This window comes from Eupeodes corollae, chromosome 2, assembly GCF_945859685.1.
Source record: "Eupeodes corollae chromosome 2, idEupCoro1.1, whole genome shotgun sequence".
NCBI classification, from domain to species: Eukaryota; Metazoa; Arthropoda; class Insecta; order Diptera; family Syrphidae; genus Eupeodes; species Eupeodes corollae.
This window is the reverse complement of record NC_079148.1, coordinates 26,679,702-26,695,523: the sequence shown is the minus strand read 5'-3', so window position 1 is coordinate 26,695,523 and position 15,822 is coordinate 26,679,702. Positions and strand designations below refer to the sequence as shown.

General features: G+C 31.2%; 1 protein-coding gene and 1 non-coding gene across 2 annotated transcripts in view; one reads left to right on the top strand and one right to left on the bottom strand.

Moving 5' to 3' along the window:
* Positions 1–8,952, bottom strand: part of LOC129947742 (nose resistant to fluoxetine protein 6-like) — a 52,639-nt gene extending 43,687 nt beyond the window's left edge. Inside the window, exon 1 of the mRNA XM_056058415.1 lies at positions 8,400–8,952. Coding sequence (XP_055914390.1) covers positions 8,400–8,706 — 307 coding nt within the window. The 5' untranslated portion in view covers positions 8,707–8,952. The remainder of the gene's footprint in view (positions 1–8,399) is intronic.
* Positions 8,953–11,436: 2,484 nt separating this feature from the next.
* Positions 11,437–11,509, top strand: Trnav-uac (transfer RNA valine (anticodon UAC)). The gene has a single exon. It is a non-coding gene; the product is annotated as a tRNA-Val (tRNA).
* Positions 11,510–15,822: the final 4,313 nt, after the last annotated feature.

The window sequence follows — 15,822 nt, the reverse complement described above, 5'->3', positions numbered from 1 at the left end:
ACCAGATTAAAAGAATTTGCAATCATGTTCTAGACCATCGTTCACGTGGTCAATGTGATATTTTTAGACATCGAAAAGGCTTTTGAGTCCGTATATATAAAATGATACAATTCGACTTTCCTTTGTATTTGTGTAAAATTGTTCAGAGTTTCTTATCCGGTAGACGTTATCAAGTTCATGTCAATTGTGATGTTTCTAGGTTGTTATTTGTCGATTTCGGCGTCCCCCATGGCTCAGTACTTGGTCCGGCCTTGAACAATATTTACACTTCGGATTTTCCAAGTCTACTGCAATGTGAATTAGCCATTTTCGCTGCAGTATTTTCATCACATGAATTGTCTCTCAACATTAAGACAAATCTTAAACATGCGATCGAAGTTCTATATGGGTGTCCAGTATGGGGTAACGCTGCCAGATGTCATTTAAGAAGTTACAGGTATCACAAAACAAGGTTTTAAAAATGATGCTAAACCTTCTTTGGCATTACTCAACCTTAAGTCTCCATAGAAAAGCGAATGTTGAACTGATTTCTGACAGGTTTTGTAAGCTTACATACCATTTTAATATCAGCTGTGAAAGTTCTGAGAATTTTCTCATAACCCAACTTCTTCCATAATCAGTGACAAATTTTAAGTAAGACTAATGAGTTGTTTTTTTCTTTTCTTTTTTTGGTTTATGTTAATGGTTTTTTTTTTTTTTTGTTAATTTATTTATTTGTTTGATAATTTGTATGTTTATTTATTTATTTCTTGATTAATTTATTTGTTAATTTACTTATTTGTTAATTTATTTATGTGTTAGTTTATTTATAATTTTTTGTATGTATTTATTTATTTATTCTTAATTTATTTATGTATTAATTTCTATTATTATTATTATTATTTTTATTATTATTATTATTATTATTATTATTATTATTATTATTATTATTATTATTATTATTATTATTATTATTATTATTATTATTATTATTATTATTATTATTATTATTATTATTATTATTATTATTATTATTATTATTATTATTATTATTATTGTTATTTCCTCGGGGGTTTTGTAGTTTTTCCCCTAGAGGACGCGTCCACAGGTGGCGGATAGTGGAACGCTCAGCATTTCCTTGAAATGCAGGGTATGGGGGAATAAAATTCCACACGCGGACCAACAAAAACTACTATGTGAAGGAACACAGAACAAGAAACCAAATATGGAAAGAGAAGATAAGGAGAACAATTTCAAGGTGCAGAGAGTCGGATCCCCAGTACCGGCGTCTGTCGGGGGTGAGTACGCGGGCTCCGAGACGTCGATATACAGCGACCGCACAAAAACAAAAACAAAAACAATGAGAACTGATTCGATGGGAGTGAAAAGCTTGGCTTCTACGGATCAAAATGATACAAGCATTTTGCCCTTTTAAAAGAGCATCAAAAATACTTCGGACTCCCCCTCCGAAGAATGGTCCTCCTACAGGTCCTAAACTGCCTGAAGGGCCGAAGTCAGCAAGACGAGGGATTTTCCCGATTTCTCGAGCTGAAACGGAAAAAGCAGAAGAGGAAGCCAACACTAGTGCGCTGCCGACGGGAGTAATTAATGCTTCTGCCTCCAAAGAAACGGACGAGAGAAATTCAAATGACGTTTTTCTCATGGAGATGCAGAAATGCCTTAATACACTAAAGAAAATGAAGGCAGCGTGTCTGAGACAGAAAAATATCAGCATAGATATTAAAGACGGCATATTGTCATTGGAGGAGTCTCTTGACAAAATAAAATGGTCAAAAGGGGAAAAGGACAAGACCGATGTTTGCTGCTCAACACCGTCCACCACGAGCCAAGAACTCCCACAGCAGAGAGTGGAAGCCGGTCAAAAGAAAGTCCCTAAAAACCTTTCAGAATCGGGAACCACAAAAGACCTCCAACGAGTCCACTCCAAAAGGATTCAGAAAAGAAAACGAGAAAGATCTCACAAGTTGCGGAGACGGAGGACAGACAAGTTAACACACTAACCGACGAAGTCATCTCCGGGGTAGAGACCTAAGCCCAAGCAACCCTCAAAGGAAAGGTCACAGACGCTGCCAAGGGAACTCTACCTGCTAACACGAAAAAGAATATAGCAACCTTCCGAGAAAAGGACACAGAAGCCGCCAAGGGAACGTTACCTGATAAGACGAACAGGAATAAGAAGAGAAAGAAAAAGCCTATACGGATACAAAACCTGGGAGCTATTCTTATCAAGCCGATGGGCTAGGAAACCTACTTCGACATCTTGAGAGAAATCCGGAATAAGGCAAATCCAGACGCGACAGAAACAGTTGTCATAAAGATTCAAGAAACCAAAAAGGGAGAGGTCTTGGTAGAGCTCGGGGCGAAAACAAAAAAGAAGACAGCCTTTGGAAACTGCCTAAAAGAAATTCTGGGAGAAAAAGCCATCGTCAAAAATCTCCAACATATTATTTCACTCGAAATTAAGGACCTTGACGAACTAACCACGGTAGAAGAGGTCCAGGAAGCAATTCGCAAAAAATTTACCGACCTCATAACAGAGTTGGAAATAGGGATCACTAGATAGACTTTTTTGAAAATATTTTTTACGTAATAAGGAAACTAACTAAAAAGAACAATTCTTTTGCTCAGTATAATATTTTATTTTAAATCAAACGAGAAGTTTCAAAACATACATATTATCAAGTGATTTATACGAATTTAAACTCATCTTAAGCATAACTGACAAGCATATGTTACAAAGCAGAAAACATTTTTAAAAACATTAAATTATTGAAAATGGGAAGTGCGTTAATTTGTTGTGTTATTTCAGTTTCCCCAACATACATTTTCAAAATAAAAACTCAAACGTTTTCCTACGGAATCAAAATATCACAAATTTTGCCATACAAAAAAATCTCAAAATCTTCAATTATGATTATCAATAAACTTCACATTTTTATTGACTCAGCATTTAATTTTTATTTTATTTACAGTGTAACAAATTAAAGCTTTTTATGTTGACAAACACACTATTTGGCCAAATTAAATGAAATTTGTTCCCATGTCTTTTGCCTTGTCTATTGAATAAATATTTAAGTTGCGGAAAAAATTTAAGAGATAACCAGAAGAAATAAGGATAAAATAGCAATATTCGTGTATGAATATTTTTGATTGATCCTAAGAACAGATAGAAGTGTAAGTTTCATAGATATCGAATCATAGCTTTAAACAATCTTAGAATGAGTGGAGTATAATAGAAGTTGATGGTGGGAATGTTAAAATTTATGTCCTTTTTAGGGGAGCTCTGGGTCCTAATGAAATAACTCTCAATGAAAAAACACCTCTAACAACAAATGAATATCTTAAAAAATTAGCAAAAAGTCTAGCTGAATCTAAGAATTCAAAGACCTTTTGGAGAAATGTTCGGGAACTTGGTGGGCGTATTAAAAGTGTGTGAATACTCTCGAAGCTGAGCTTTTAACAGCTGACGAGAGTCCCCATACTTTTTCTTATGCTCTACCCAACTTTACCGTCAGTGAACTGGATAACCCAATATCTTTGTGTGAACTGGAAGCAACTCTGACAAAGATGAAAAATAACAAATCACCGGGAATTGATGGAATTCCAGTAGAATTCTACAAAAATGGTACTGATTATTTAAAAAATTATCTTGTGCTGTATTTCAATAGATTATATAATGAATCATATTTGCTAAACAACTTCAACAAAGCAGTTATTTTTGCCATACATAAGAGTGGAGACAAAACGCTGCCAGAAAATGCAGAGACATTTCTATGCTAAACACCTTAAGGAAGATTTGTACGTCTAATATTTATGGCAGGCTTACCAAATGGATCGAGGACAGAAATCTACTGAGCATGTTTCAAGCGGGATTCCGTCCGGGCTTCTTAACAATGAATCACATATTCGCTCTAACCAGTATTGCCAAGAAGTCAATTGAAAAAAAGAAGAAAATATACAGCTGTTTCGTAGACTTCAAAGCAGCTTTTAACAAGGTCAACAGACAGGCTTTGGTGTACAAGCTTTCAACGCTGGGAATTTCCCGAAAATTTGTGTTGATGTACTTTAATTTTCTTGTCTCACCTTGTGCATCGGTATGGGATGGGTCCGATCTTTCTAACTGGTTTGAAACAACGACAGGTGTTCCCCAAGGCTATATTTTAAGTCCAATTTTATTTGTTTTATATATTGATGACATTTGTGATATACTACCTGGAGGAATACTTTTTGCTGACATCCAAGTGAAAGTCCTGCTCTATGCTGACGACTTAGTCTTACTCGTTGACAACCCATTCACTCCCCCCCCCCCCCCCCGTTGCAAATCATCAAACTGAATGCCTTTTGCGAGAAGTGGGGCTTACTCTTCAATATAAGTAAAACAAAGTTATTATTTTTGAAGCAAATCAAAGAAGGAGGCGTCCCGAAGAAAGCTGGTCTCTTAATAATGTAGCCATTGCAGTTGTAAAAGAATTTAAGTACCTTGGAGTTTTAGTTACACATAACCTAAATTTTTCGAAACACGCAGAGCGAAAAAGTAGTGATGCTAAACTGGATTTGAGCGTAATGTGGCCCAAGTTCTTCGCTAACCAGGAAATCGATCTGGTGTCCAAATATCGAGTTTTAGAGACAACCGTAAACACATGTTTGTGCTACGGTGTGCAGTTGTTTGGATATTTATTCTTCGAGCCATTTGAAAAAATTCAAAGATATTTTTTTTAAGCGCTTATTCAGATTGCCACACTCAACCCCGAACTACGCCATCTATGTTGAATCTGGTATAGCTCCTCTATTCACTCAAAATCTTAAAGCCAACTATTAAAATCTTATTACAGTTATGAAAAGAAGTGGTAGAAATCTTCACAAATCTATTTTGATAAGATTATTACAAACCAATGCCTCCCCATTTAAGGATTGGAATGAGATGGCCCTATCACATGGATTTAATCTATCTATATCCAAACCAAATGTTGATGAATGGTGAGGATTGTTTGCAGAGCTCACGGCTAAAATAGTTGAAAAAACTTATAGTCAGTACCTAGGCAGAGCGGCTACAACAATAGGAATCTCGAGCACCAATTGACATCAGAAACAAACTATTTCAGCAACAAATTTTCGGTCGAAGTTATAAGCCATATATTTAAAGCCCGTGTTTAGGTCTTTAACTTAAACTCTAGGCCTCATCGAGCTGACCTGATACCTGATAGTTTATGCAATAGAAGAGAAAATGAAGATGTCTACTATTTCATCTCAATTCGTCCAATACCGCAGAAAATCCAGCGTTTATATTTCCAACAAAGTTTTCTTTCTTCAAGTCAGTTGTACGAAATTTTAAACGAAGTTCTAGGATGGAATACCTTATATAATTATTGCAAACATGCCCTAGCTTTTCCAAGCTCTTTTCTAACTTTAATTTTGATCGTTTAACCAGCTTTTACAGTTTAAAGAGTCATTATTATTTATTTATTTATTTTGGGTTTCAAGCTTTCATGTCACTTGAAAATTGATATTTATTAACTTCCCATAGGAAGTTATTGTAATGGGTCCGATTTGTCAAATTGAAAATTTTGAAATTTCTCGACGTTTCAAGGTCCCTAGAGTCAGAATAAAAGATTTTTAGAAAGATGTCTGTGCGTGCGTGTGTACGTACGTTCGTATACGTCCGTACATCCACGTCCGTACGTTCGCGACGTTTTTTTCGTCGTCCATAGCTCAAGAACCAGAAGAAATATCGATTTCAAATAAATTTTGTTGTACAGATATTAAAGCAGAAAGATGCAGAAAGGTTTTTTTACCATAGCAGTTTGAAAAAAAGGTTAACATTTTGGTTAACCCTAAATATCTTATGAGCCAAAAACGCTAGAGACTTTAAATTAAATTTTATATAATTTTATATAATAAATTGTGACGTGATACCAAACAAGTATATTTTTTGGAAAAATTCCATTTAACGGTTTTTTTTATAAATCAAAAAAAATGAAAAAAAAATAAGAATAAAATATGATTTCATCTCCAAAACAATTTTGTGCAACGAAAAATAATGTTTTTGACATCTGATAAAATTTTGAGAAAAATTGACATTTTTTTTTATAAAAAAATAAAAATCCAAATAAAAACATTACTCAAAGTTGGTAAAAATTGAATATCGATTCAAATATCTTTTCAAAAACTTGAAATTTGGGCTTCAATCTTGTTTTATCTTATAAGAAATATTGTTTTTAACATTCTGAAAAATGTTGAAAAAAAATCGAATTGACAGTTTTTTTTACAAAAAATAAAAACCTAAAAAAAACATAACTCAAAGTTGGTAAAAATTGATTTTCGACTCAAATATCTTTTCAAAACTTTGAAATATTGGCTTTAATTTACTTTTATCTTTCAAAAAATATTGTTGTCAACATTCAGTAACATTTTGAAAAAAATCGAATTGGCAGTTTTTTTACAAAAAATTAAAAACCGGAAAAAAATAACAAAATTGGTAAAAATGATTTTCGACTCAAATATCTTTTCAAACATTTGAGATAATAGCTTTAAACTTATGTATACTTATAAGAAATATTGTTTTCAATATTCTGAAAAATGTTGAGAAAAATCGAGTAGACAGTTTTTTTACAAAAAAATAAAAACCTAAAAAAAATTAATAAAAGTTGTTAAAAATTGATTTTCGACTCAAATATCTTTTCAAAACTTTGAGATATTGGCATCAGTTTACTTTTATCTTTCAAAAAATATTGTTTTCAACATTCAGTAACATTTTTAAAAAAATCAAATTGATATTTTTTTTTTTTTAAATTAAAAACCGGAAAAAAATTAACAAAATTGGTAAAAAATGATTTTCGACTCAAGCAACTTTTCATAAATTTGAGATAATAGCTTCTTACTAATTTTTACTTATAAGAAATATTGTTGTCAACATTAGGACAAATTTTGAGAAAAATCGAATTGGCAGTTTTTTTTTACAAAAAATAAAAACCTAAAAAAAAATGTATAAAAGTTGGTAAAAATTGATTTTCCACTCAAATATCTTTTTAAAAATTGTAGGTATTGGCTAATTTTGTCTTATAAGAAATATTGTTTTCAACATTCGATAAAGTTTTAAAAAAAATCGAATTGAAAGTTTTTTTTACAAAAAATAAAACTGTAAAAAAAAACAATACTACAACCTGGTAAAAATTTACTTTCGACTCAAATAGCTTATCAAAAATTAAAAATATTGGCTTCAAACTTATTTTATTTCACAGAAAATATTGTTTTCGATATTCACTAATTTTTATATAAAAATCCAACAGTCCGTTTTTTTATAAAAAATAAAATCTACAAAAAATAGTACGCAAATTTGGTAAAAATTGATACGAGTACATATAGACAAACTTTTAAGCAAGACAAATCGACAGACGGGATGGGAAGTTATCAGTGTGGGTCGCATCCCAGTCTCTTTTTTATTTATGCTTCAAATCATTTCAAAATTGCTACATTTTTATGTTTCAAATCATTTCAAAATTGCTACATTTTTGTGTTTGAAATCATTGTAAAATTGACATTCTTTTAATTGTTATGTTAAATCTCAACAAATATTGAAATTATAAACTTTTGAATTTAATTAATATATAAAAGTATTGGATTTAATATTGTACTGATAAACCAGTTACTTTTCTTTTTATTTTTTTTTTATTTGAAATAATTACTAAAATGAAATGTTGTTTCAGGCAGACGGCAGATAGACAGGTCCTTATTCTTAAGCAAATCCTTTTTTGTAAAGGATTTTTTTTTAATAAAATAGAGAATTGTAATAATTATAACAAATGTAATATTCCAATAAGTTATGTACTAAACAACTTCTACTCTAAAACTGTAATGAGTCCGAATATTTAGAAACTCCATTTATAAACTTTGATTTGCATTCTTTAATATGAGATTCTTGCATTTGCATAAGTTTCTATACAAAAATCAATACAATATCTTTATTGTAAACTAAAAAATCAATAAGCAATTAAAATACAATTACAATGCAAATGAGCATTTTTTTATATTATTATTAATATTATAAATTAAATATTAATTTTTCATGTCTTATTAAGGAAGGTATCAAAACAATTAAAAATTATAATTTTTAATAAACACTTTTTTTTTGATTTGGAATTAAGTATTTGAAAAAAAGTGCGCTTTAATATCAGCAAAAAACATGCAAGTATAATAAAACAATAATATATATTATTTTTATGCATCATTTGTAGTTATTCAAAAAATCATATTTCTTTAAATTCCAAAACTTCATTAATGAACACTGTGGCGTATACGTAATTTAAAATTATCGACAAATGTGAGTGGTTTTGTTTTATTTTATCGCGTATGCTTAGCACATTAACGGTGTTTTCTTTGTTCAAACATAATTGAATACTCACTAGAAACTGCCCATTGCTCCCCTCGAACTACTCCCCATAATGTTGCATTCAAATCCATCATACAACGTTCGTTTTGAACAAGCTTAACACTTTTAGAAAATCGTTCAAATTCATCATTGCGTAGAATTCGTCCATACAAATATGGAGAACTATCTGGAGGGCGCGAAATTTCATTATCAAGAACTTCACTTGCACTATTGTCTAATCCGGAAGATGTGCGTATGCTTGAGCTTGCTTGTGATACATTCACTGCAACGCACAATAACACACTTACCGCTAAACATATTTTCCGTATATGTTTTTGCATATTTTTATTATTATTCAATGTTAGAAACAAAGATCTTATTAATTAATTATTATTTTTATCTATAGAAAAAAATCAATCTCTAATTTATTACACAAGTATATTTATACGGTATGAGAATAATTTTTGTATCTTTTTTAAATTTTTCCTTGAACAAAATAATCAACAACTTTATTAACGAGAAAGATCTGCACTCGTTTAACTTGCCAATTTCGCGTTCAACCTATCAGTCGGGCTGTTCAAATTGAACTGATTGAAGTGATGATGCTAGTGATCTTGGCTAGAGGCCGGCTCGGCTGTTTAGAGTCAATGTTTTTGTTTGGCTTGCCACTTATAAGTCATTGTCTACAAAACCAGGTGGATGGTTGTATCTTATGGTTACCAATTCCGTAATTTCTACAAGATTTCAAGCTAAAGTTGATTTATTGTTTCTTCATTACTTTGTCGATTTTGCTTGGCTTAAACATATTTTTTGGATACAAAAATAGTCAAAGAATTATTAAATCTTTATTTCAAGGCAGGTATTTTGATTTGGAGAAGTTTCAAATGTTTTAGAATATAATTTGAATAATTTAGTTGATTTTTATATCGCCCTTTAAAAAATTTCAATAACGAAGATAAATATTGGTAACAAGAATCTAACTTACAATTGAGTTCCTGTCCACTGTTTTCTTAAGATTTCTATAGACATTGAGTTTGGCAACCATGGTTATGGCACCCACAGACTGGTGGTGACAAAAAGGCAAGTGCTTCCACGCATCCACGCTTTTCCTTATTCTACAATCTCCATATTTCAAATGGCTTAAACCAGGGTTAGTAAGAATGTAAAATTATGTTTCTGCAACATGTTGCTTAAAATCATTAATGAAATTTCATTTAAGTTTAATTTAAAGTGAAATAAAAACAAAAATTGCATATTGTTTACAAACAACAAATTTCTCAAGTATTGCAGAGTCAGCATAAAGTACCGTCTACATGTTAATTTTATTTTTTATTATAGTAGTTAGTTTTGCAAGTAAGAAACCTTGGCGTGATTTTCTTTTGCTTGAGGAAATGTTTTAAATTGTTTTTGTTATTTTTTTTTAAATTTTAGTTTAGGTTAAACGTGGAAAATAAAGTGAATTTGATGATGATGAAAGACTTCGTCTGTATAACACGTGATGAAATGTAAGCTTTTCATTTAGAATTTAATCGAAGAGTAGATTTAAGTTGCTTATTTATAGGTAAGCTCTTATTTTGTGACTCTATAGTAAGACATTGATTTAGTTCTCTAATTGTAATGACAAAAAGTATGACAATGAAATGAAAATGGCCTTGAATTTCCGAAGAAAATTGACTAACAGTAGGTACATAAGAAGGCATAAGGCATGTGGGTTTTTAATTATGATTCTTTTCTACGAATACGAGTTTATCACTTAAGATAATGTGAAATGAACTAATTGATTGAGAAATTAAATGTTCGCTTTCTGTCGGTTAGTTCTGAAAAAAAAAAAAACAGAATAGAGTATGTCACTTTTTCGAGGTGAAGATGTTTTATCGCGCAATAATTCGTCATAAAATTACAAACTAAACTATAATTTTTAACAAGTTGTTCGGAAATTATTTGGTAAAATCTGAATATAAATGCTACATCCGTTCTACGATCACTTCTAAGATATCATAGAATTTGGTTTTGCGGTTAATATCTATATGGTTTCTTAGGCACGCCATTTTGTTTTGGTGACATCTGTCAAATCTTTTGTTTATTATTCAGTTCTTTATGTCAAATCATCATGACATGTTTCACGATTGAACAGCACGTTCAAATGATAAAACTTTATTTTCAAAATGAGTGTTCGTTAAGGCAAACGTTGCACGCATTGAGCCCATTTTACGGCAGACGTGTGGTGGCCCTTCACAGTCTACTCTTCAACTTTTGGTGGCCAAATTTGAGATCAGTTCAGTAAACAATCGGCCAACATCCGTACGTATCGCCGCAGTCCGTAAAAGTGTGCAGCAAAACCCGAGGCAGTTTATTTCCACGACTTCAACTTGGCCAATTTCACGTCGGGAATTGGGCCTACATCCGTGGAAGATTCAATTGACCCAGTAGCTCAAAGTTCATGACCATTGACAACACCGTCTGTTTGCTGACTGGGCTCCGAATCGTTTGGAAGAGGACCCCGAATATGGCCGCAAAATCATCTTTAGTGACAAGGCGCATTTTTTAACGAATGGCTGTGTTAAGAAGCAAAATTACAGTATATGCGACGACACCAAGCCACGCGAGGTTCAACAGATGATTATGCATCCTCAAAAAGTTACCGTTTAGTGTGGAGTTTGGGCCGGCGCGGCGGCGGCGTAATTCGTCCGTACTTTTTTGAAAACCACGTTAGGTAGACGGTCAGCGTCAACAGCGAGTGCTAACTATTTTTTTATTGAACCATATGAACCTAGACGACATGTGGTTCCAGCGCTTCGTATCACACAGCAAACGCCACGACATGTCGACATCTACACACAATTTTTACCCGCCCTTATTGTAAAGCCCTTTAGATTCTAATTGAAAATATAAGCATTACCTCCAATGTAATTAAAACATTTTGTATTAGTTTTTCTAGAAGTTTAATAATGAACTATAAAAAATTCATACAAATAAAAGTATTTATTGTAATATTTACCTAAGAAATGTATCTATACACCTAAGAAATCGAACATGTTGATGTAGTTTTTTTTACCCCAAAATTTTCATGTGGTTCCATAGTGTAGCGGTTATCACGTCTGCTTTACACGCAGAAGGTCTCCAGTTCGATCCTGGATGGAACCAAGTCGAATATTTTTTTTATTTTCTATTTGAATTTTAAAGCCTATTGAATAAGCTCACATTCAACAAATAATCACATTCAGGTCTGTTTTTATTTACATAATTCCTGTAAATCATTATCATTTCTAAACTTTAAGGTTTTTACGACGTCATCACATCGTTCCTAAATTCATTGATGAAGTGTCAAATAGTTATGATTTATAACAATTCACAATTTTGAACGGTCAAAGGGAATGGTCGCATTCACAAAGCTAGTGGCTACGTAGTCAAAATTCAACTAGCTTTGTGAATGCAAAACTACACTACAAAGCTAGTCAATCTGAACTGTCATATTATTGATAAATGCAAATATATAAAATAAGAAACATTTTTGATTTGATAACTTTAACTCATCTTTTGTGTTTTTAAATTCAATAAAATCAAATTTAAGACACAATTTGAATGATTGATTTTTGTATTTAAATACTGGACGATTTATTTTATTTTGGATTCGTGTTTTTACCGAGCAGCTGATTGTGAAACGTCAAAATCATTCTCCACTAACTTTGTAGCCGAATTTTTTACACTACGTCGGAGGGGAAATTTCAACTACTTTTGTAGTTCGATTTAGCCAATCAGAATCCCTTGACTACGTAGCCACTAGCTTTGTGAATGCGACCAATGATTTCTGTACAAACAAGTAATTATTTAGGAGAAAACAATGAATTTAACTGGCCAATGTTTCTCAAGAAAGTGAAAAGCAGTTTCATCGTGTCTTTTGTCATTCATTTTACGATTAAAAGTTATAAAAACAAAGTTTTTTTCATTTTCGATATTTTTTGTTTGACAGTTCAACAATTTCTAACGATTTTCGTTCATTAATTATTCTAAGATATTAAAACAATTTGTAACAATACCTGCGTTTAATCTCGTATTGGATAGAATAAAATAAATAGGTGAACTTTTTGATATTTTATTGAACGAGTCTGCTACCTTAATTGAGGTAATTGGAAAAAAATAGAAACAACTTTCAGGTGCTCACAAAAAGCAGACAAACATTATAATTTCGAAGTCTAAAATTATTTGTTAACAAAGTTCGTAATGTATAAATTTTAAAAATTCATTGAATTTTTACCTAAAAAAACCTACGAATTAGTTGTTCTTCAAAAATACATATACCTTTGTATTCCATTTTTGACAAAGCAGCTGTTTTCGATCAGCTTTTCTTTAACACCTAACAAGAAGGTATCCAAAGATCTTATCTGCCTGGTTTCAAAGCAATAAGAGATTGGGCTCATTTACAAAGCTAGAGACTACGTAGTCAATATTCAACTAGTTTTGTGCATGCAAAATTGCTAGTCAATCCGAAACTGTCACATTAATGAAAAATACAAAATATAAAACAAGAAATGTTTGTGTTTTCAGAACTTTAAATAGTTTTTTTTTTCTTTTAAAATTCAATGAAGCCAAATTGAAGATATAATATGATTGATTTATATTTGTATTTAAATACTGAAAGATTCATTTCATTCCAGTGTCCATACCGATCAGCTGATTGCAAAACGTCAAAACCAGTGTGCACTACCATTGGCTGCGTTCAATCTCGTGTTGGATAGGGTATCTTGGATATATAGATTTTTAGATACCTTGTTGAACGAGTTGGATAGCTGTATTGAGATAGCTGTTAAAAAATAAAAACAACTTTCTGCTGTTCACATAAAGCAGAGAAACATTTAATCTTCAAAGTCAAAATTGTTGTAAGATAAATAAAATGCACGACTGGGTCGCACGAACTTGCTCCTGTATGCAAAGAGTCTGTTTAAAAAACTACCTATACTATAGATTAAAAAATATATTTTGTAAAATAAGTTTGTCTTCAAAGATATAAATGCCATTTGATTCGTCAAAAACCCCGCGCGATTCATGCCAAGACACAACTCATCTTAGGACAACTCATCCCAGAAATGAAAAATACTTGTAAGCATACTTAACGAAAACAATTGTTTGTGTATTCAATTAGTTCGTTCAAAGTTTTTTCCTTTGGATAGATTTATTTTAATTTCATATTGGAAGAACCAGGATGGAAAATAAATTATCTGAAGACAAGAAAGAGGCAGAACATGTATGTTTAAATTTTAAAGCTATCGCCTATTGGTTGTGGTAGGTGTCTAAAACGAATAGGGAATTGTTCTTTGGCGTCCTCAGCTTTATGCAGATAGATAGATAAAGACATGTTTATGATGATAATGAAAGAAGGTACTTACTACAATCCAATCAATCTTTCCTACAAGTTTTCAGCGCTAACATAGAGTTTTTACGTTCAGTTTATTATTTTCGTTAAAGTTTAAAAAAACAAGCATACGAACAGGTACTAGAAACTGCTGTTTATGTGTTGTTTACTCTTGTGCGTTTGGATTTGAGTTATGAAATGGAAAAACCTTTTATTCAAATTTTTTTTTTGAAAATCGTTAGAGCGGTTTTTTTTAATTTAATTTTGTATATATACAATTTCTGAATGTTGTTCTAAAAATAATTTTGGTATGCAGTTGTTTAGTGATTGTAAATATTAGCTCTACATTTGAATTTAGTAAAAAAATGTTGACCCGTTTTTGAGATATAGAATTTTGAAAAAAAGTTCAATATTTTTTTTTTAAATCCAAACAATAAGAAATTGCACTTTTAATAATTAAATATTGTTAAGGCAATAAAAGAGCTTATTCAAAAAAAATTATTAAAATCCGTTGATAAGTTGCTGAGAAAATTGAGAAACAAAATAACGGTTCTACGAGCGGTACCTTCCCTGAGCATTACAAAAATATATTTTTCTTGTTAAAAGAAACCAACTTAAAAATAAAGTTTGAGAGAAAATTAAAAAAAAAAATATATCGGTTTGTTTTTGCAAAAAAACTCGAATCTTCATTTTTTGACCAAAAAAATTGTATGGTGCCACTGTTAGGTTTGATCTTAAAAAAAAACGAAAAAATTGCCTAACGCGAATCTGCTCATAACCTACTTCCAAGTTTGAACTCTTTCGACCCAATGGTTTAGGCTAAATGCAAAAAGTACTTTGCATATACCCAAACTCGCACCTACCCCAAATCCTATAGTGATTCCTTACATACATAATTAGCTGTTAGTACGCCGCCGCCGGCCGTGCTATCAATTCAAACAAAATTGTTTTAGGCTCAAAAAATGAAATACAACAAAAATTAGGCTTAAGTCCGAAAAAGAAAATGTGACTTAAATGTGTCGTCTTAATATTTGAAATATATTCTATTGAGACCCCTACCTAACTGTAAAAACAAGATCAGAAGGAAATTTGTGCTGCGGTAATGGAAAGTCGCCCGAATATTATTTAAAAAACCAATAAAAACAAAATGATTTCTAATAAACTCTTTGTTGACAAAGATGAGGAGTAAAATGATCTTGTTTCTGTAGAACAGGCCATTCTGTTTTAGATTCATCCATACTCTGCGAATTTCGGTCTGGAACTTTGCATTAGTACAGATTTGAGTTCATATATTCACATATGGGTCAACAATATTTGTAATTGACAGTCACAACGCCATTTGATAAAATTGAATGAAAATCATCAATTTATTAGTTAAAAGTTGATCTTTGCAATATGGGTGAATAAGAAAACAAATGTTTTTTTTTGTCTGTTTCTTGAAGGAGCTTTTATGTTTTTAGATAAATTTTTGGTATTAACTTCTGTTGAAGAAAATTTAAAAATAATGGCCCTTTATTTGAAGTACGTCTAGACCTTTAGAGACAGCTTGAAATTTTCCCAAAAAGCAGGTTGGTTTAAGGAGGCACCCAAAACCAAAACCTTCACCTACCTTCTCCGTACCACCCATCTTTCGTAAGCCTGAAGAACACCATTGAAAAACAGAGATTCAAGTGTTTTTTGGTCATTAATCATTCATTACTAATCCATCACTCCTTAAACTAGTCTCAATGTTTATACGTTAATTGCAGATGAATCTTCTTTACAAGACTTTTTTAAGTATATTATGATAAGTTCATAGCGATATTTCTGCATCATTTTATCAACCAAATAATAAGTTTAAACGTAAATAACATAATTAAAAAATTAATATACAATTCGAAATAAAAGCATTTTATGTTTATTTTTCTGTTATATAATACGTTTATTGTAAATTACACAAAAAAAAAAACAACTTAATTCATTTAAATTTTATAACTATTGATTATATTTATATAATAATGTTTAAAAACTATTAACACAATTAATTTATTATTTTAAAATTATAAATGTAAAACTTAGCAGTCTATTTTGGGGGAAGAAAAAACAATATTTTTATTTTTTGTTTGTT